The sequence below is a fragment of the Candoia aspera genome, chromosome 3, assembly GCF_035149785.1.
Source record: "Candoia aspera isolate rCanAsp1 chromosome 3, rCanAsp1.hap2, whole genome shotgun sequence".
NCBI classification, from domain to species: Eukaryota; Metazoa; Chordata; class Lepidosauria; order Squamata; family Boidae; genus Candoia; species Candoia aspera.
The window spans coordinates 136,041,915-136,065,357 of NC_086155.1; the positions used below are offsets into that span (position 1 = coordinate 136,041,915).

At 38.0% G+C, this 23,443-nt stretch overlaps 1 protein-coding gene across 4 annotated transcripts in view; it reads left to right on the top strand.

Moving 5' to 3' along the window:
* GMDS (GDP-mannose 4,6-dehydratase) overlaps nucleotides 1–23,017 on the top strand; it is a 336,036-nt gene extending 313,019 nt beyond the window's left edge. For 2 of the 4 annotated variants that reach the window (XM_063298814.1, XM_063298811.1), the window contains 3 exons: nucleotides 20,331–20,464; nucleotides 21,950–22,018; nucleotides 22,766–23,017. In XM_063298814.1, the coding sequence (XP_063154884.1) occupies nucleotides 20,331–20,464; nucleotides 21,950–21,992 (177 nt within the window). In that variant the 3' untranslated portion in view covers nucleotides 21,993–22,018; nucleotides 22,766–23,017. The remainder of the gene's footprint in view (nucleotides 1–20,330; nucleotides 20,465–21,949; nucleotides 22,019–22,765) is intronic. The other 2 variants (XM_063298812.1, XM_063298813.1) reach the window with 2 other exon arrangements.
* The last annotated feature ends 426 nt before the right edge of the window (nucleotides 23,018–23,443 follow it).

Genomic DNA, 23,443 nt, shown 5'->3' on the forward strand with positions numbered 1-23,443 from the left:
CAACACCAGAAAATAGACATGATTATTATAGAGAACATCAGTTGAGTTATCAGCTGAATCATCTGTTATTCATGTTTGGTGTGAGAAATGAAACAGTCATATAAGGAAGAGATTCTCCATCATAAAACCAGCTTCTCTGATGCCAACATTTCATTGAGTGCCACTTCAGCACAATCCACTAAGTCCTGCTCTTGTATGACCAGCCCATATTTCAGCAGTGGGTTTTACCAAGTTCCTCACCGGTGCTCAGAAATGGACAGAAAGTTATTTAATACTGTTTTTCTCTGGAGCTTGTGACTGTCCTGGGAGCACCTGTTGCTCCAGCACTGTTAAAACTCAGCAGATGGGAACCTTATCAGACTCCTGTGTGCACTGTAAAAGAGTGACTTAAGGATAATGAACTGCATATATGTGCTCATGCTCTCAAAGAAACACAGTCTTTTGCTGCTTACTCTTATCCTGAATAGAATAAAAACAAGGTGATTTTTGCAGTTTTGGTAGACAATGCATGTAGAAGGTTGATGTTCATTTGTTACCATGTATGTCACCACTAGGTGGCTGCTGAAAATTCTAGTATTTTTTTTGCTAGAGGGGATAGATTTCCGGTTGGCTTTCAGTTAGTGTGTGGTTGGCTTCTCTCTGCACACCTGGCATAGAGAGTGGAAAGAAAATAAAACTGTTCATAACCAAATGCCTTTTTTTTTCTTTTAAAGAGGAAAAAAACTTTTTGCAGATATTCCTGGTCATCTCTTATGCTTACAGTTTTGTATTTGTTATAATTACACAGACATGATAATAGTATTAAACTTGAATTTCATTCAAAATGTATTCATTGTGCTCATATTTATTTATGCGGCGTAATTTAAAATTATATTTCTGCAAGTTATCAAGAGGAAATAATAAAAAAGAATAGTCTGTATTGTGATCCTATCAGAGTTCCAAGAAATTTTATTCATGTTGGCTGGAAAGAGGGTCATCACATCATATAATACATATAGCATAAACTGCAAACTAAGAAAAAAAGAACTGAAAAGAGAAAATTCACAAAATAAATATACGTTGCTTACAAAGAACTTGGTATCCCCCCTAGCATAAATAGAAAAGTCAGTAAATTTATCATGTATCATGACAATGCATGTTTTCAGCTTACCTCATAATTCACTTCTCAGGTCTGCCATATTTGAGTAACTTTTTGAAAAACTTCATAGTTTTCTTTTGGCATTGTTCCTCTATCATCCCAAAATTTGGATTTTGAGTCTTATGTCGTCGCTATCTATTCCCTCAAGGTGTGCTGTTTAGCTGTGAAAGGATACTTTCTGCACACATACATACCAAAATAATAAATTATTTCTGTTCTACTCCAAATGGGGAAACTCTGGAGCCTCTTTAGTAAATAGGAATTACAATTGGATTTATAGATAATAATTTACATGCTTAAGCTTCTTGAAATGTGCTGCCAAAAATCTGTCCGCCTGGACATATTTTTACACATCTTTTAGCTAAACCAGGAATCCAAGTGCAGAACCTACCACTCTTGTTACATAATGTAGATTTGTGACACTCCCAGGAGAACTTTGGGTTCATAAAATTAGTGAATAGGTCATACTGATTTAGCCTGCAAGGATATTTTCCATACATAGCAATATAGTACAATAAAAATAAATCTTTTATGATGTGTTAACACAGATAAGAAGTTTAAGTGTTGCTTCTGCTGTGCATGTTAAGGCTAGAAAAGTCCCCATGGTTTATGAGAGCTTTGTAAAAATACATGTTAAAATACTATTTGTTCTACGTCCAGCATTTAGAAATGAGTGACAATGGTTCTGTAGCCAAAATAACCCTAAACACTGTAAGTGGGAGAACCAGCAAGCTTGGAAGTATCTCAGGTAGAAAAAAATCTTTAAGAGAAGGAAGTCCCAGAATGAAGAATTGAGATGGTTCGGTTACTACTTAATGAAGACTGATAGGTAATGGTAAAGGTTTCCCTCAACATTAAGTCCAGTCATGTCCAACTCTAGGGGGCGGTGCTCATCTCCGTTTCAAAGCCGAAGAGCCGGCATTTGTCTGTAGACAGTTCCGTGGTCATGTGGCCGGCATGACTACATGGAACGCCGTTACCTGCCCGCCGAAGCGGTACCTATTAATCTACTCACATTTGCATGTTTTCGAACTGCTAGGTTGGCAGGAGCTGGGACTAGCAACGGGAGCTCACTCCGTCACGCGGATTCGAACCGCCGACCTTCCAATCGGCAAGCTCAGCAGCTCAGCGGTTTAACCCGCAGCGCCACCGCGTCCCTAATGAAGACTGATATTGGGTGAAAATATATAACACCAGGTGGAAAGTAAGAAAAAACTGAGTATCAAAAAAAAATCCTAAATATTGTAGACCCTACTTATTTTTTATGTTTAATATTTTAAAATTTCCAAAAAAAATGCTGTGATATATAACTTTTCACAGCATAATGGACTGAAATTGCTATCCAGTATTATATTAACTGTACCTGATTCAGTTCTAGCACTTTCAGTGTCTGAAATTGGAAAAACATGATTTTCTACTAGCAACAAACCTGCAGAACGTGTTTTCTGGATCATGGAGTGTAGTTATTTAATAACATGAATTGACAAGCCAAAAAGGAACCATATGAGAATATTTGTAGGGGCTGCTTCAATAGAGAACTGAGGTGCAGGTGAAAGAAGTGAAATTAGGTGCCTGAAAATACCTGCATTGCCTGGTATAAATCTAAATATAAATCCCAAACTGCTTACCTTCTACAAGTTCAAGGTACCCATATAAAAAAAGCTGCATACGATCACTTTAATATTCTATTTTAACAATAGGTTTACATGCTGTAATTTATCTGGGAATTTTGCACTTACATACTATGTCTAATACTTGTATTCTTGTTATATAGCAACCTTAATCAGCACATCCTAATCTTTTGGGGGGTTATTTTTTGGACAGAGGAAAACTGACTGCAGAATCTCAACATTCCAAGATGTAATATCTGTCTCAGACAATACTGAAATATTCTGCAAGCGAGGTCAGGGTGTGGATCGTAGTTATATAATGCCTCCTAAATTTTCCATATTTTTGTAATGTAAATATAAAAACTTAGCTTGCCCTCTTCATTTTGCCTTATTCCTTGCACATGTAGACCAATATGGATATCTAAAAGGGACAAACTAATTTTTTTTAATACTTTGCTGCAGTTCATTATCTCGTGTATCTCTGTCAGGTAGCTGTAGTATTCTCTTTGTTTCATTTAGTGGCACAGTTGGGTTATATATATAAATACATGCAAAAACATACATGTAAATATATGGGGAAAAGGAGTGCTGTGGAAAATAAAGAAGTGTAAAGCACAACACTGAGGAGAAGGAACCATGTTTGTTACAATGATTGTTGGATGCCTGCTTTACAAGAAGGATGGACCCCAAACCATGGGAAAGCAAAGATGTTTATAGAAGCTGAGAGCTACAAGGTGGGAAATCTTAGCGGTCTGATTTCTTGCAACTTTTGGGGAAGCTAGGCAAGTCCTTGTCCCTGTACCTGGGGCTATTTCTATTGTTAGGCAAAACGGCCCTTTCAAGAGTGGAGCAGAGCCAGGGAAGCCCACTGTGAAGGAGGTGGAACGCTGTGGTCATGTGGGGGGGGGGCGTGTCTCGGATTGCGGGTAGAAGGTTGCAGTTTCTCCAGGTTGCAATCCCCTTGTTAGGGCTGCCCTTGGGCTGTGCTGTGAGCTGGTGAGGAGGCTCCTATCCTTTGGGCTAGATGGGATTGCAGGGGGCTTTGTCTGGGGGCACGGAGGGTCAATTTGGGTCTGATGGGACTAGGCAAAGAAGGGATAGGGAGGAAAAGGATGCAGTCTCCATTTTATTTGCTACATTTATTTTCTCCATCACAAGGAGATCTCTTCATTCACAGTAAAAGCTGACCAGATTGATGGATCATATCAGTATGGAACATATTTGGCATTCTGATCTCTCAATACGGTCCTGGTGTAATCCTAGAAAAGAAAGATGAAGTTGATGTACTAATATGCTCATAGTCAAAAAGGTTCTACACACTGGAAGCATATCTTTTTGCCCCAAGAAGTAATTATAAACTCAAGCAGTTTACAGGCTAACTTTATTGGTGCTGTACTTCTCATGTTTTTTCCTTTCTCATCTGTTTGAGAACGTTTTCTCTGCCTTATTTTCTTTAAAATCGAAAGAAAATAATATAAAAGACATATACCTGTATGTACCAAGGGAAAATGAATGGTTGAGTAAAGTCTCCCAAACTCTTTTTTCTTGCTTTTAACTATATATTTGGGTCTCATCATCACTGAGTAAGAAGTAAGCACTAAAGAAGAATAAAAGTGGGTAATCTTTGGAAGTGCCAGGTACTGACTATTGGTAGAAGCAAGCAGAATTACATTGTGACGAAGTGGGTCATGTTCCTAATAAAGATCTTAACTTTTTCATGTTACTGAAAACATACGACTTCAATTACCAAAATAAGCAATTCCAAAAACAGGTCCTACTGGAAAACAAACTGTCTTACTGCTCTCTGTTTTGCTGTTTATTGAGAAAAACATTGTGATATCAAATATCCATCAAGGATCTCATCTGCAAAAAATAACTATCTTTTAATAGTTTGAAAAATCAATTTGCTTCTCAGTCTTTAAATCATGCCTTAAAAGTTGGCGGCAAACCACAGAACTTAATGATGGTTTCCTGTATTTTGCTAAAACTCATTCTGATAGTCAGTGGCCCATATTAAATACTGGTTTGTGGCTCTGTTGAGTTAAACAATTATTTGAGTTATTTTATATGGTCCAATTTTCATTATGGCTCATTGCAGAAGAGGTTTATTATTTAAAAAAACATATGACATTAACATATAAATTATCTTCACAACAGTCTAAATTAACATTTGCTTATTCTAGAAATTTGCAATATTCCAACTACTGTAAACTGGATTCGTGTACTGTCTGGCTTAGTTGTGCATCTGGGCAGGGTATGTGTGGCCAGATTTAGGAAGTGATTAATGCTTCTTTGAGGGAGAGTGTAGAATTCTCTGCCTTGAAGGAGGTAGTAGTGTGCCCACTTCTGAAAAGGTCAGCTCTTAATCCAGCCTCTTTGGACATCTACAGGCCAATCTTCAACCTTCCCCTTTGGGAAAGGTGTTACAGAACTGGTGAGGCCTTAGACTGAACACATTTTCTAGACCTTTTTCAGTTGGGTTTCAAGCCCAGCAAGGAATGAAAGGAGCATTGGACTCCTTGGTGAATTACTTTTGTCATGACCTGCATCCTTCTCAGTGGTGCTTGATATAATCAACTGTAGTATTCCTCTGTACCATCTGTGAAGGCTGGGAATTGGAGGTACCATTTGGTTGTTCTAGTTGGTGTCCATGGGAGAAGAGCAGTCAAGCTGTTGGTGCTATGGATTCTTCTGATTCTGACAAGAATCTGGCAGACTCTCAGTCTGAAACCGAGGAGGCCAAGCTGTCAGACGCTTGTAAGTGATGAATCAGACTCAACACAGATGTATAGTATACAAATTCAGAGAGCAGGGAGTCAGAGCTTGACTTTGGGAGAGTGCCAAAAACCACAAACTAAAGAAGGTTGAGCAGTGGAGATCAGCAGGTCTCCAGAAGAGGAGATGGCATTAACTTCTTTAATTAGGAGCTCTAGTTATATAACAAGTGTCTTCCAGACCTTCTCCCCTTCACAGAAACAACTCTTGTGTTTCCTGACATGTATTGCTGCGACTACCAAGTTCCTCCTGTTCTTTCCCCTGTGATCAGAGTTTCTAGTTGACCTTTGGACAGCTTTCATGGAAACTTGTGGTTCTGTACCCATAGACTGTTCTTGGACAATCTGACTTTCCTGCCTTCAGAGTCTTCAGGCTAGGGATCTTGTAGTACTGATATGGCAAGAAACCTCTTATTGATTTCTCCAACCTTTCTTCAGCTCTAAGAACATGCCCTTATCTCTGCTTTGGCTACTGTCAGAAGATCTGTAAATCAGATCTTTATACTGAAGATTAGTATAAACTCCCAGCCTTGCTTTCTGTTTTCATCAGTCTAAGGCTTGCATTGGAAAGGATGAAGCTCAATATGGGGTGCTGCAGGGCTCAGTTCTCTTTCCCAAAATTACTATCTACATAAAAGCTCTGGGAGAGGTTTTTCTTCAGTTTGGGGTGAAGACCAGTTTGGTCTAGTGGTAAGGCAATGGGCTAGAAACCAGGAGACTGAGAGTTCTAGTCTTGCCTTAGGCATGAAAGCCGGCTGGGTGACCTTGGGCCAGTCACTCTCTCTCTGCCCAACTCACCTCACAGGGTGGTTGTTGTGGGGAAAATAAGAGGAGGAAGGAGTATTAGGTATGTTCCCTGCCTTGAGTTATTTCTAAAAATAATAAAGGCGGGGAGGGAGGGAGGGGGGGAGGGAAGGAAGGATCATTAGTTCCATGATGATATTCAGTTACCTGTTGCAACTCCAGGCTGAATCACACTTGCTGCAGAAGTTCTGACCTGGTGCTACAAGATGGAATCACTGCTTCTTGGTAGTAGAGCTGGTTGTATCCCAGCTCCAGTGTTGGCTTTGAATGAGGCTGCACTCACCTTAAATGAGCAGGTCTGAAATTTGGAGGTTCTCCTGTACTCATGTCTCCTCTAGAACAGCACGTATAGGCTGTAGCCATTGATGCCTTCACTCAGTTTCAACTACTACACCAACTACAGGCCTACCTGGATCAGAGTGCCCTGACAACAGTGACTAAGGCCCTCATCACCTCATGCCTAGACTAACACAATGCACTATGCATGGTGCTGCCTCTGAAGATGATTGGGTAGCTTCAGTAGATCAAAGTGCAGCAGTTCCTCTGCTAAAGAGATGCAGCAGATTCAGCCATGTAACAGCTATGCTGTGGTCATGACACTAATTGCTGATTTACTTCCAGATCCAATTCAAAGAGCTGGTTATTACTTTTAAAGCCCTTTATAGCTTGGCTCCCAGGTACCTGCAGGACTGTCTAACCCAACAAAATTCTATTGACCTATGTGTTCTTCTACAGAGGGCTTACTGAGGATCGCCACCCCATGTGAGATGAACGGACATGAGGGTCTGAAGATCACCTCTGTTGCTGTTTGCATGCTTTGGAACACTCTGCCTCCAAAACTACAGAAGGCCCCAAACATACTTGCCTTTATAAAATTTCTCAAGATCTAGCATTACTGTGGTGCTAGTAATAAAGTGCAAGTGGTATGGGCATTGCCTGTAGATTGAATGTTCACCATTTTATGAACTATACTTTGTTGTTGTGAACCACTTCGAATCTACAGAAGTAGGCAGTCTATAAATTTATGTAATAAATAAATTAGCTTGGACATCTGTATTACATCCAGTGGAAGCCTAATTTATGTTTAATATGTAATGTTAATATATTTCAAAGGGTAGCTATCCCTAAATAATCTTATTATCTGTAAGGGGATAACATGAAATTTAAGTAAATTGAATCTCTCCCCCACAGTCAGCTAGCACACTCTATTTAAAAAGCTAAATAGAGAATGCTTCGGTGTTGCTGATTCTTCTGGATCTGAATTAAGCTTGGCAATTACATCAGAATCGTTTGGAAATGATAGTTTTTCCTTTTTCTGATATGACCTTTCACATTGCTGCAGGGAGAATTAATCAAGATGTTTTTAACAGTGGATCAAAAATGTCTTTTTCAGTTAAAAGTCTTTGAGCTAAGAAGTTCATGAAGGGGACAGAGTAGCACCAGTACTAATTTCATTTGGCCCTGATACTTGATTTGGTTGTCACATATTCACTATAATATTGGGAAATTGACTTCTTTATTCAAATATATGTCTATAGTTAACTGATTTCCTTTATCCTTTGAAAGCTTTAAAATGTAATTAAGCATTTATGCACATAAAATATTTTCATTTAGTGATAATGTCCTGAAAACTAAGTGGAACACATAGATATTTTAATAATACATATTTGTGAGTGCATTGTTGATGTTATGGAAGCCAGGCTCCTAGGGGTCTTATTAATTAAACTATTTTAGCAGCTGTAACTCTACCAGTTCATCTACAAAATGTAAACAATAAAGCAGATTCCCTTTAGACTCTCCAACATCTCCATATTAAATGTAAATAGAGGAGCAGATGTGCTGCATTGCACTCCTTTTATTCTAGGATAGTATATTTTGCTTTCATGTGTCACTGGAACAAACATAGACTGCAAGGCCACAATATCCTTCAGCCTGCATGGCCCAAAGAAGATTGCCAGGAAGAAAGCAGAATGAAAATGAGGGATTCATAGATCTTCCCAATTCCATGAGGCATCAGAATTGGACAATCATAGGCTAGAAAGCTGGACATAAAATTAGAAAAATTCAAATGCCAAAGCCCTTAACCAGAAGTTAAGATCAAGGTATTGCAAAACATCTGTATCAAGCTGAAAAAAAAGGTTGTAATTGATTTAAGAAAGAGGAGGCGGGTGAATGCTATGCAGCAAAAGAAAGAGCAATGGCAGATGCCTGCAGTCTTTCTGAATCAGACTTATGACCCATGTACATTTACTCTGTGCCCAATAAACAGTACAACACAGGATGTCTAAAAAGATATAAGAGACTAATTGGAATAATCAGTTCCTTGTCATTCTTCTTTGGCTTTTGGCAGCCTGCGGTTTAGAAACATCCTGAACATGGCTACACATGCCTTGATAATCTTGACTGATTCTAACTTGCTTTCCTGTGCATCATGAATTGGTGTACCTCTTTTTGAACCGAAATGTAAGTGCTGCTTAGGTGGTTAGAGCTTGTTTTGAATGGGCTCATTCTGTATCACTGGCTGTCATGTTTAAACGCTCACCATCTCTGAGCAGAGTTACTGATATAGATCCTTGCTGCATAAGCATCACCATTCTAGAATCAGGAGTTCCATATGAATTGTAAGAACTCTCAAAATCTCAATGCTTGCATGATGTAAGAAGGTGTTTAAATGCTGCAGTGTAGTGTTTTCAAACTTGACAACTTTTAAGATGTGTGGACTTCAACTCCCAGAATCCATGCTGGCTGGGGAATTCTGGGAGTTGAAGTCCACACATCTTAAAGTTGCCAAGTTTGAAAAACACTGCTGGAGTAACTCTACCCACAAAACTATAGTATATGCAAACATTACCTTGCATTACCTGTTGCAGTGAGCCTCACTGAAATGTCTGTATATAAATTTTGTTTGTTTGTTTATATTTCAAATTTCATCATCGCCCATCTCACATAAAGTGACTCTGGGCAGTTTATAATACAAATTAAAATAAATACAAATTAAAATTAAAATACACTAAAAAACCATCGTTCTTAAATACAGATATAAATATAAGTATAAAATATAAAATCCAAGATGGCAGTATTAACAGTTCTTAATTTAAATTTGTAAAATCATAAAATCATGGAGCCTCTGTAGGGTGCTAACCACCCCCAGGACTGGCTCCCCCCCTTCCTGCCCCAAGTGAGATGGCAGAACCTTTACCCCTTTCCAGAAGGCCAGGAGAGAGGAGACCTGCCTCACCTCTGGGGGAAGAGTGTTCCATAGGGTGGGGGCCATGGCAGAGAGGGCTCTCTTCCTGGGCCCTACCAATCAATAATCTCTTATAGACGGGGTCCATAACATGCCCTCTCTGCCTGACTGGGTAGGACGGGTCGATGTAATGGGGATGAGACGGTCCCTCAGGTAACCTGGACCCATGTCACGTAGGGCTTTAAAAGTGATAACCAACACCTTGAATTGAACCCGGAAGCAAATACCCAACAAACCTCACTTCTCCATGCCAGAGCACTGATGATACTACCTAGTCTGGTAAGGAAACATCTGCAAGAAGAAAACCAAGCTCAGAGAATACCAAGGACCCAGCTATAGATTAGGCTGTTTGTTATCTAAAGGGAAATCGTATAGAAAGTTTAATAAAATTTTTAAAAATTAGAAGGATAGGAACAAAGAAGAGAAAAACTACATTTTAGAAAAAAAAAGTAACTAAGATCTGATATATTTTTTTAAAACAGCACTTGAGCTATACTCCAGTGCCTTCAAAGAGTAAGGATCAGCATCATGTATTAGCCAAGGATAAGCTGGCTACATCTTCTGGGCATATTTTTTTTTAAAAATGGAGGGATGAAGTAGGTTACAGAGAACTGACACTCAAGTCTTGATATAAAGAGAAAGGAAACAAGGAAACCTAGAGCAAATAGATGTTTTTCAAGGAACCTTTTCAGGGCATGAGTCAAGTACTCTATCCACTCAGGAAGAGAGTAGATAAATACACTCTGGATGTCTGTGTAAGGTAACCAAGCAAAAGTGGATGCAGAATTACACTGAATGAGTGGGAACTTTATACCCCTAAGTTCAGGTTCAATCTTTGGTGTCATGGGCATAACATTTGGGTTAATTCTACTGATCCTTTAATGCTCTCTTTACATGTGTGGGAATCTTAGTCAGTCCAATCCATACTGCTCAAGGGTTGCTCTTTTTCTTGAGTCACCCACAGTGAGCTAGTGACCTGTGATAGACTTTATATCCTGCATGTAGAATAACCATCATTGTGTGTTTCCTAGTTATTGGATCTCTGGTAGCAGACCTAGATTGCATTTTTTGACCATTTGTAATCCAGTGATGAAGCCACCATGAGGTGTAATTGTTTTGGATTACAAGTGCCCAATAGATGTCAGGAGTGCTATTTTACCAGCATCCAGACAATTTCAAAACTGTTGCAGGAAGTGGTCAGTTCTAAACTCAACATGATTCAGGATCATTTCAAGATTAGTCATTCCATCAAAAAAAGATAACAGCTAGTTTTGCTGTATCAGCTTTAAGTAAGGAAAATCATAGGCAGTTTCTTTCTGATTAAAAAAAAACGTAGAGACTCTGCTTGAGGTAGAGAGCTAGGGTTCTGCTCTCTGGCCAGAGTTCAGGGACAGTGGAAAAGGAATTACAGTATTCCATGTTGTCCTAAATCATCTCGGCTTAAGAGTAAACAGCCGTACATTTCAGGCTGCTAATAGAATCCTTCTAAGCTGGGGAAGCTTCCACTTAGCCAGAGTTGCCCAGCTTTATTCTTGGATACTCGCTAGCACAGTTATTCTAAATACAAAATACAGGGTCAGAATTCTATTTGGATTATATTTATTTGGAAAGTCACTTCTACAGAATGGAAAGCAAAACAATTCTCCTTGGGGATGAAAGGTGCATCGAGACTGCAAAAGCAGTACTGGGAAGACATGCTTTGCTATAAACAAGCACCTGCAAAAGGTTATTCTTTGTAGTGTCCTACTTGGACTCACGTATTAAAGCTGTCATCAAAGCAGATCTGATTATTTTGCACATGGCTTTCCTGAAAGGATGTTATGATTTTCTCAATGTTTGGTGGCTGGTGATAAATTAAGCTTTTATGATGTCATGTGAAAGGCCATTGCTTGGATTTCCTCTTCTGTAGAGCGTGCTGAGGGATACATTTAGATACCTGCTTCAAATACTAAACTGTCCAACCTCCTTTAACTTTAACCCTTTCACTAACTATTTGTTGTAGAGCCTCCCCCCACCAAATTAAACAGGTTAATACATACTAGACACGGATTATAAAAGATACATATGTTGTGGTTATACAAAAAGCTAAAGTGCTGTGTGGGACATAAGAAAAAAAATCCTTCATGTTATGGCAGTACAAAACAGTTGAAAGTTTACTGAACAGTGTTCAAGTTTTCAAATTCTTCAGAATTCTTTATCGGGCTACAGCAGAAAGGTTGCACAAGGATTGATACTGGAGTTTGAATTTTGCCACATTCTTGAGAAGCAATGAGGGAGGAGTCTGCATACAGTCAAATGAGGCTCTTCCAGATGTTGTGATAGTCTCGGGTTGCACTTTGGACCCTCTGCCCTACCTAAAACTGCTGGATGAAGGAACAGTGATTACACCCCCATTTTTGAAAACATAAAATCCAGTTACTGCTGAAAATCATTTTCCTCCCTAAGTAAAACAGGCAAAAGAATATAAAAAATAAATTGAAATTAGTTTAAATGTTGTTTATTAGGGTTTTTAAAAATATCAGTAGGTCAAATTGGAAGGGGAAATACCTCAGAGATTCACATCCCAGCTTCAGGTGATATAAAGTCTTCCTCCTCCAGCAAAGGGACTGGATCATTGAATGGTAAAATTCAGCATTCTCTAAGTCACACAAAAAAATAAGGAAACCTAATTAAGATACTGCTCTGATACAGATTTGGGGAGGGGATAATTTATTTTAAAGCCAATAATATTAACTTCGTTTTTGTAATATTTTTTCAGATGGCCTAATTAACTTAATGCCCTAATGCACAAGCATTTCCCCTTCCCCCCACCCCCCTTTCACTATATGTAGGGAGTATCTGATGTCCTGATATAGTTTTGTTAAGGACAACAGGACTTGTGACTATTCACCAGGAATGTCTGGGAAAAATATCTCTCACCCTAGAAAGACACTGATACAAGATATCCATATAAATCACAGCCTTGTGATTCTTTCTACATGTTTTAAAGTACTTGCGTCCTTCAGAAACAGGCTGTTTTATGTGTCTGAGTCTTCCAACAGATAGAGTTTTATGAGTACTGTGAGAACAGTTCAGTGACATCATTTATCATCTACTGAAAACTACAGAACCTGACATTTATCACTGATGAAGTGCAGTGTCATGGGAAGGGCTTTGGAGATTCACAAGATCATGGGGCTAGAAGGGAGTAAATTACCCCACAGCTGTTAGGCAGGATAATCGAGGCATGAATGTGTACAGGGAATATTTTCAAGATTTCAATAAATACAGGAATTAGCAACAAAGCTAGATAAGCGAGCTGCCTCGTGCCAGGGATAGACTTATGGTATGCCAAGTCATACTTCCTCTGGGTCACCTGGAAACCAGTAGGAATAGCTTGCCACTCTCATCTCAGAGATGAAAAAGCATAAAGATTGGCTGTCCAGAGGTGATAGTTAAGCTAAACTAGAAAACAGAGACACAAACGAAGACAGGGTTGCAGTCAGGTCGAGGGACTGGTTAGATGCCATCATTCCAAACTAATAAAACTATCATGTCATGCGTAGATGTTGGTATGTCAACTCTGAATTGAATAAGTATGAAATCTATGAGAGATGTGGAAAATATTTATGTGTAATTACCTATAAGCCTTAGAAATACCCTGTTATGTTATTGTTATTTTGTTTTAATTAGGATTTCAGATGAATCCTTCTGATATTTTAAGTTTGCTGGTACTGCTATACCTGATGATAAAGCACTTAGGTCTGATTTACATCATACTTTTTAATGTGAACAAATTACTACAGATTGATTTCACAGATCAGTTCCATGCAGTTAATACGTTTGAATAAATGAATGCATGAGGGAGAATTATGAGCAAACCCCAATCGCCAGAGGTTCTTTGTAGTGGTAAATGCTAATTGTTCTCATATGCCAGCTTAAAAAATGTGCTGAATTTAGAGAACTGACAAAATAAAGCTACCTTATGGTGACTTTAAATCAAAGTGTATTGCAATAGGATTCCACACTGAGAAGATTACCCCACTAGAACTTCTGTAATGGAAAAAAGGATAAACCAATTTATGCCTCATCTATACTGGGAATACAAGGTGATTTCAGAGTGATTTTCACCTAACTTTTTTCTTTCTACTGTAATGTAGAAGGGGAAGCGATCTAATGGGCTAATCCGAACCCTGTTGAAATTAGCATTGACTTTCGCCGTCTCTGGATTAACCTTCTCCCGGGAGGGTTATCTCAATAACGAACCATTTTTGGCAAGTGAGGCAGTCAAATAATTTTGCCTGTATTTACATTGTCAGCCATGTGATTTGGTTGACATAAGCAGACCGATAAGACCTGCATATGCTTTATGTCCTTGTGTTGATTAACTTGCGCCCTGTTTCCATTAAAGCAATTATGCACCATATTACACAGCACGCAGGGCCCACTCCCACTGTTTTGCTCCATTTGCCCTTTTATCTCCATGGTCAATGTGCTTGTCAGAGCCCGTGCTGATGGACTCTCTTTCCCGAGGTTGAGCTGAAGTATTGTTTTCACACTGACGGCATTCTCTCGGTCCCCTCCAATAGACAATGCCACCAGTTCCCAACTTCCTGGACAAACCAGACAGTTTGCTGTTTTCTTCTTGTCTCTTATCACTCCCTGTCACTAAAGCAGAGGTCTGGATTCAGCTTCAATTTGTGCTGATATCCTGCAGTATGGTGGGAAAGCAATGGCTATTCATTACCTTTATCATCAGCCTTTTTGTTTATTACTTCTTGGGATCCGTGTTTGTTGGCTTTTAGCTTTTTGGAGGCATTAGATGGAAGAATAGCAGACAGGTTTTTAGTGGATTAGGGAGGTGACTTGGCTGAGATTTCCTGGTCTGTGACTGACAGAAGTATCTTGGAAAATTTTTAATGGGTCTTATCCTAAGATGTGCTGAGTGTCAACAAACTATGAAAGCAATGGAGGACTTAAGAGCTCAGCACCTCTCAGAATCAACTCCTAGTGGAAGGCATCTAAGTTCTTTCCACATACTATGCCATGTTTAAAGTGATTTATTTGTATGATTTTAAAGAATGCAATTTTTTAAAAGTTTGCTCACTTTAGGAGATGGTCTCTTAATTGCAAGTGAAAGTACTTTATACTTGAGGTCAGTAGAAAATACATGCATGAGTTTCTGACTGTTCATGACAATGCTGTCTTAATAAAAACAATAATGGTAATAATTGAAAGTATTAAATGAATAATTTATGGTATATTGGTTGTATTTTGTTTACAAGCAGAACATATTGAAAGGAAATACGGACTTCTTTGGCAAGTAGCAAATCTATTAATGCAGTCTCAGATCTTCAAAGAGCATGCTGGGGAGTTCTCCCACCGTCTGCCCTCAGTTCCAGCTAACATCAGCTAAAAGCTCTCTGGATTACATGCCATCAGAAACAATAAAGATGTACATGCATGCATATATACTGGTCACATTACAGTAGTCACTTTCAGAATAAGCTATGTTATTCAAACTGCAGAGGAATATATGAAACAGTAGACTCCAAAGTTAAAGCCAAAAAATAAGAAAAGAAAATCTAATTTATATCAGCATAATTCAATATATCTCTCAATATCTTTCTGTCTTGGCAAACCATGCATGCTTCCACCATGTCCATAACGTACCTTTTGTTTTTTAAACTTCTTATTTCTTTTTCAAGATGTCATCAACCTCATTCCACTCTTACTTTCTTAGTATTCCCTTCATCTCATACTATTCACTCTTCCTTCATATTTTGGTTTTGCGATTTAATCTTTGATTGATTGATTTAATCAATTTGCATAGCCACCCATCTCAACAAGTAATATATTTGATTCATACTCCTTGTTGCATCACACAGTCTATTTAACATTTACTACAAATCATTTGTGGTCTTAACTAACTTCACAGCATCATCTGCATACAAAGTATACAACTAATACAACTCTAACATCGCCACTAGCATTCCTTAAATATTTATCATAAATACATTAAATAACCAAGGGGACATTTAGTTAGTTAGTTAGTTAGTTAGTTAGTTAGTTAGTTAGTTAGTTAGTTACTGTGGTCAGTTTACAAGAAAATATGAAAACTATAAAACAATTAAAAACAATACATCAATAGAAGAAGAAACCCAAAAAACAAAGATGGCAAAACCGAGCAGTAACATACCCACTCCTCACAAGGGGCTAAAGGTAAAGGTAAAGGTTTCCCTTGGCATTAAGTCCAGTCGTGTCCAACTCTAGGGGGCGGTGCTCATCTCTGTTTCAAAGCCAAAGAGCCGGCATTTGTCCATAGACACTTCCGTGGTCATGTGACGGAAGGTAATGGCATGACTAAACGGAACGCTGTTACCTGCCCGCTGAAGCGGTGCCTATTAATCTACTCACATTGGCATGTTTTCGAACTGCTAGGTTGGCAGGAGCTGGGACTAGCAACAGGAGCTCACCCCGTCATGCAGATTCGAACCGCCGACCTTCCGATCGGCAAGCTCAGCAGTTTAACCTGCAGCGCCACCGCGTCCCTCCACAAGGGGCTACACTCATCCTAACCAAAGGCCTGTGCAAACAGCCAGGTCTTTGTGGCCCTCCGAAATGCCAATGGAGTGGGAACCACATGGATCTTGGGGGAAACCTCATTCCAGAGGGCAGGAGCTGCGGCAGAGAAGGAGCACTTCCGGGGTCCCAATAGATGGCATTGTTTACTTGAAGGAACCTGGAGTGCACCAACCCTGTCAGATCGAAGCAGCTGGGCAGATATCACAGATCCTTGCCTTACTCCCTGCTCAGTGTGAACCCTTCACTAAGCATTCAGTTTATTCTCATGCATGCTCTATTTCCATCATATACCACTCAGCAACCAACCATCAGCTCCATATTTGTGCAAAATATTCTGTCATTCAGGCATAATCAGTTTATCATATGCTTTCTCTAAATCAAACAATTTATAATAAACTTTGTCACGTTGAAACATTTCTCAATGGCCTGCTGAAGAGCAAGCATCTGGTCTGCACATCTCCTGCCTGATATAAAGTAGCATTGTACCCCCAAATGTTGCTCATAGACACCAATCATATTGGTCCAATCAGAAGTCTGCCAAACATTTTCCCATACCCACTTATCAAACTAATCCTTCTTAGTTTTCACATTTACTCTTACTACCATTCCTTTGCATAGGGGAACAATAACTACATTTTCCAGTTGTCAGGCACAGGTGCAATATTCACACACGTTAAGCAAGTCATACAATCAGCAAACATAGTTTAGTATTTCTCCAGTTATGCCATCTACATCTACAGCCTTACCATTTTTCAACATACTCACATCACAGCATTTATTATTTTCTTTTTATCAATCTATTTTTGAAACTAATGTTAACTGCATTTATTTCAACTCCACAGCAGCATATCAGTGTCATTCCCATTCCCTAAAATACTTCTTCCAGCATTCCCTCACTTCATTTTCATCCTAAATCATTTCATTCCATTTTTCTTAATTCCACTCATTCTGCTGGAGTTCCTTGTTGGACCTTTGTACCAGTTTCTGAAACAATTGTTTATTTGCATAACAGTTGCTGCACATTTTCTTTGTGGTTTGTAATCCTAACCATTCTTTGCTCTCTTTGATTACATTTTGTGCAACCATCTTTTTTACTATATACACATTATACAATACCTTTTATTCTCATCTCCATCCTCTTTCCTTATTTGCACTTTCCATTTTGCTGTTGCAAAAGTAATATATTCTAGTATTTTTTCATGCAGGACTCTCTCTTCCTGAAGTCATTCTGAAGTCCTTTTACTCTAGTTCTTTCATATGTTTCCTTTTCTTCAAGCCATTTTTCTAAGATCCATTTTTGACATTATCAAATAACGATCTCACACATTCAGAACCTTTTACTTTATATCCATTAATATCTTAATCTTTCATCATTAATAAACCAATCATGTTTTAATTAAGTCCTTTTCCATGTGTAGATATGAATGGTGATATGTTTAAGACACATGCTCAAAACAAACTTTCTAAGCTGATGTCAACCACTCAAGATTCTAATTCATTCTTGGGTTTCCAAATGGCCCAGTCACTTTTTCTATACTCTTTAATCTTGTTATCATCCATTCATTCAAGTTACCTTATAACTTATCTAATTTAACTTCTTTATCAGAATGTTACTCTCTACGTAACATTCCCAATGTATCCCTGATTCTTCTCTTATTGCCATCCACTATCACCAATATACGGATTTCTACTTTCAAAAGCAACCTAGATGACCCCAATTCATACCTTCAGTCATAATTAAATCGACATCTTCACTTCTGTATTTATCAACTCGCTCTAAAAGATCAGGCCACCTTCGTTCAGATTCATTCATTCAGGTACATCCTTCCCTTCCTCTTCATTCCACAAACACACAACGTATCTAGTTTTCTTGTTTCATTTTGTTTCGTTTCATTTCATGCTCTTTACTATGTAGTCCTGTTATATACTAATCTTCCATATGCTATGGTTGTCCCCAGATGAGCCCATAGATATTGACCACTGTGACCCTTTACGGCTGTGGTCCATCAAGGCTTTCACATAATGCTTTTCAATAAGTTGGAAAAGACGTAGAATAAATCACTAGCCTGAGGTACATTCTGCGAATTGCAACTTCCCCTGATAAAGGACGGACAGTACCTGTCAGTATGCCACAAGTGCAACAAAAGCTAATTTTACTCCAGCACTCTCAGAACTCAGATCTCTCATCTAGTGATTCCCTTGTGAGCCAACATATTGTTATCCTCTTCCCACCACCTAGGAGATACCTACATGTGCTCAGGATATAGAGATATCATGGTCCTTTAAAAAACAAACATTATTTTTTTTATCTCTCTGAATCCTATCAGGTGATATTTTAGGCAAACCCAAAGTGATTTACCAATTCACAGCAATCAGAACAGGACAAAAAGCTTATTAAAAGCTAGATGAACTGAGAGAGTACTAATCTTAAAGGAACGATACTCAAAGGGATCATAAAACTTTTAGAAGGAATATTTCCCATATTCAGAATAAGTAAAAGCAAATAAAAATGGCCTAATTTCACCTGTCTTTAACATACTTCCATTATGGTGCTGTCATAATTTTTTGAAAACTTATTTGTGCTAATTTGAGAGCTAAGGCTGTTTATTTGTACATGACACAGCATTTCATTGGTAACTGCAGTAGTAGTGTAAGCTGATGAATAAACTTATTATATATAACTTACACATGTAATTCTCCAAGAAGCATTATCACTTCCTCTATAGTACTGCCCATCTTTAAAGGGAGAAAGACACATTCAATTAACTGCTATTGTTAGCTACTGTAAATCCTTGATATATACTGGAATATAATACTGAATAAAAATAAAACCCCTCTTTTCTTCTTTAAGCAGATCATGCTGATTTTGTTACTTCCTAAATACAATTACAGTAGAAGAGATCTGTAGCTCAGGGTTGGTCTGTGGAGTCCTTGGTGCTCCCTGAGCTTGGTTATCTGCTTGCAGACGTTTCATTACCCAGCTAGGTAACACCATCAGAGCGAGTGAGTGTGGGATTTGCTCCCTGTTTATATACAGTAGCTTGCCCTGCCAGTATTGCTGGGGGTGTGGTTTTCTCCTTGGTGGTTCCTTGATTGGAGTATTGTTTTCTGTTTGACTGTCTGTCTGGTGTTAATCCCTGCTTATATGAATATTGGCTGGGTAAATACAGTTACCCTGTATATTTGCCTGTACTGCTCTGTGAAATATTAATATTGCACTATCATTAACTTCCCCCAGTGGTATTTGTACCTGCTTCTGAGTCTCCTATCCTGCCTTTTCCAGGAATCACAGTTTAAGTTTAAAACAAGCAAACAAAGCCTGTTGTCCTCTTTTTGAACAATTCTAACAAATTCCTGGCCTTGTGCTAGGAAGCTTTCTAAGACTTTGGTAAAGAAAATTGAATTAGACAGTAATACGTTGCAGAGTGAAACCAGATTATTCACCTAGTGAGCTAAAATAAAAGCAATGATGACACCCAGAAGCAGTACTCAGGAAATAGAATATTTACATAGAAACTGTTTGCATTTTTCCCTCTGGTTTTCATTGCTTTTTTAAAAAAAAAATCCAGGCCACACACTGCAGACAGTTCTTCAATGCAAAGGAGTGTGCATTTTCTAAAACTCTAAAAATGAATTGCCATGTAATCATGTCTAATACGTGTAATTGCGTAGCATTTGACACTTAAGCCTACGGTTACAAAAAGGGAGGAGGGTTTTTAAAATGTCTCACTCGATAAACTCATGCTTTTACCTATGAGAGATCATATCACAGCTAAGTGAATTTAGAGAGAATTGTACAGTCATGTTAAACAGCAGCAGTTTGACTGTTGACTTTCAGCTCCATCAAGAGTTTGCTTTTCCCAGAACCAGGAGCAAACTGTAACTCATATTTTAAACTTACATTGTAAGATTTCTTTTTATTTTACAGGATTTAGAAGACAGACAGACTTTACTCTGTGTCTGTATATTATATTACACACACACACACACACACACACACACATATCTATCTCTATCTATCATCTATTTATTTCTATCTAGCTATCTAGCTGTCTTACTGTTTTGGTTTGGTTTGCTTTATTTTACCCGAAAGCTTTTGTAGCTGTGTTGAAGACAAGATGACTTGCTCCATACCATACATACTAGATTTCTATAGAATGTTTCTCTCCTCCCCCTTCCTTGTATATTTTTAGAGCCCAGTGGCAAGAAAGAAAAAAAGCATTTGTAGAAAAAACAAACAGCAACCTAGATTGTGCTTTGAACTTAGATTCCTGCCAGGCTGCACTCCAGCAGAAGCGGAAAAGCAGCAATGGCCATGTTTGACTTGGTCAGTTGACTTTTGATCGTTCTTTTGCTTTCATGATCTCATGCTTACAAATGTTCAGATCTGCCTAAGGCTGCAGGCCTATACCTTGGAGTAAGCCTCATTGAGGCCAATCATACTTGCTCCTGAGTAGACATGTATGGAATTACATAGTTAAGAAAACAAAAGACCTGGCATGGAGTTCCAGTCTGCCCCAGAATTAGTCTGTAGGCTGCACTTCAGACTCTATCTGGAGGTAAATAGGTAGATATCTTATTTCATTCAACAGTGTTAGCAATGTAGCTGGGTAGTTTTTGCTCTCAGCCTTATTTTTAACTGCCCTTTTTAGAGAGCTGTAATTACTTAAGTTTTTCATTGCATGACTACTTGCAAAAATACAAATTATTCAGCCCACATGACTGCAAATGCAACCCTTCCAATTTCATTTGCAAGAAATACGTTGCAGATTTTTTTTAAAAAAGTCATGTAACCTATGACTGTTGAACAAATGGTATACACCTTTCTCCAGTACTAAAATACATCTGCAGATGCAATAATCTGATTGACTAACAATAAAGATGGTCATGAGGTGCAATTCTGTGTACGCACACATATGTACGGTCTTAGGCACTTTTTACAAATAACGTTAAATTTTTTTAAAACATGTCTATAAATTGAAAATGGATGAAAGTGGTTATCAGAACACTTTGAGCATTTGAATTGGGCTATTTTCTTTGTTCTGTCTTGCATTACTAATATTTACAGGTACTGCTTGTGATAGTTTTATAATGCCTAACTCCCAGCAATACTGTTTAATGAAGAATATGAAATTCAAAATCAATCATTCGTTTCTTTTGTACATGGTGTATCTTAATTATGAAGCATATTATAAATAAATATTAGCACTCTGTTGTGGTAATTGGATGGATCTATCTGAAGGAAAACATAACTTCAGGTTTGTTGTTTGATTTATTAAATGTAATCAAAGCAGGATAGAATCAAAGTACAGGGCACTGATTTTAAATAGTTGTGTGAAAGCCAAACTTTGGCATATATGATAACCTAAAACAAGATCTTTAAAAAAAAATCAATATTTGGTTACATGCAATAATGTATTACAAAGCAATTATTCAGTTGGAACTGTAAAACTGGGAAAGATGAATTTCTAAGAATCATTAGTATTCTTATTTATTTGGCAAATTTATATCATAATTTGTGGTTGATTACAACAGTGGAACAATATGGTGTCTATCAACCCTTTTGTAACCCTCATTTTGTATTTCTATATCTTCTATAACTGAGGAACCACGCATACTTTCTTTAGCTGAGGCTTTCCTTTCATTTTGCTAAAGATGAACTGTTAGTTCTGTGTGAGTGTGTGTGAGAGAGGGAGGGAGGGAGGGAGGGAGGGAGGGAGGGAGGGATTCAAGTTGGTCTATGAACAGTGGCAAAAAAAAAACCATCAACCTACCCTACAGTGCCATTTGTTTCCTGTTTTATTTACCATAGGATTTTCTTCAAGGCGATTGTACCAAAGCAAAGCAAAAACTAAATTGGAAACCCAGTGTCACTTTTGATGTAAGTTTTTTTTTCTTTGCTGAACTACTTTTAGAAACAAAAGACAAATTTTAATTTATAAATAATTCAATAAAAACAAAATGATCTTATAAAACAATTCAAGAACTCCTACGTAGTGACAAGGCATCCGGTAATTCTACAACGTTTTACTGTGATGAAACTAATTTAATTATTCTAAGCAATTCGTGGATAGTAGCTGACCACAGAAATAAAACCTTTTTATGTTAAAATGTGTGTTCTACATTTTCCCAAGTGCAATGTTTTTCAGATTGAGTATTACAACAGTGTGTTGTATGCCTAAAAAAAAAAGAAAGAAATTCAACTCTGAAAGGAAAGTGAAAGGGTATAATTCAACAAATGGAAAACAAATGTATATTCATGGCAGCAGAATCAGTCCAAAATTTTTTGGTGTTTGAGGCCAACAATCCAAATTTTACCCACCATGTTGGTAAGAGAATCCAAATAACTTAAATAATCAACTAATTATTGTCCTTTAAAGAAAATGCTCGAAGTTGCACCCTAATTATATCTCTAGTTCTCATCCTTTGAATTTTGTGAATACATTTCAGAAAGCACTTTGGGTTATAGACCAATTAAGAGAAAAAATAAGTACAGTGGTAGTGGGAGGTGAAGGGGTTACAAATTTAATAGGCTCACCCTAAACAGTGAGTCAGACCATTTTTCTCTAACTCACTCTAAACAGAGAGCCTAACACATGTTTAAGTATGTGTTTCTTTCTTCTCACAGGAGCTGGTGAAGGAGATGGTGAAAGCAGATGTGGAACTGATGAGAAATAACCCCAATGCATGAATCTGCCCCTCTTTTCCTACTTGCTCCATCAGTTTTAGCTGAAGCTCCAGGGATGACGCCTAATGATGAATCATCTACAGGACATTGGTGGGGATGGAGTTGCTAAGCTTCAATGGTGTTAGATGATTTGCTGCTGCCATTTTATTTCCCTGTGCTTTCACAATGGATCGGTCCTTTTTTTTCAAATTAGAACCCTGCACCATGCCTTTAAATTCCTTTCTGAGGGAGGGAGATTGAAGCTGAGAGGAGTTTCAAAATCGACCTTGTCATTTCAGATCGTTTTCTTTTGATATTAAAAATGTATTTCCATAAATGGGTATTTAAATGCTTTCTCCACCCTGAATGGGACGTTGTACAAAACTACAAGCAAAAGTTGTATATTTTTCCTGAAGTTAGGGTATATCTTTTACAAATACTGCCTAAAAGAAAAATTTAGGGAAAAACATTCTTAAGAAGGATTTAAGTCATATCAGCATTCTCCGATATATTCACACTGAATTCTGAAGACAACTTCAGATTAATATTCAGTTAGAGCAAGATTTGAAAAATATAAAATGTATCATGCATGAACCACACATTGATTATGTACAGTTTAAACACACATGTGCTTTTCAT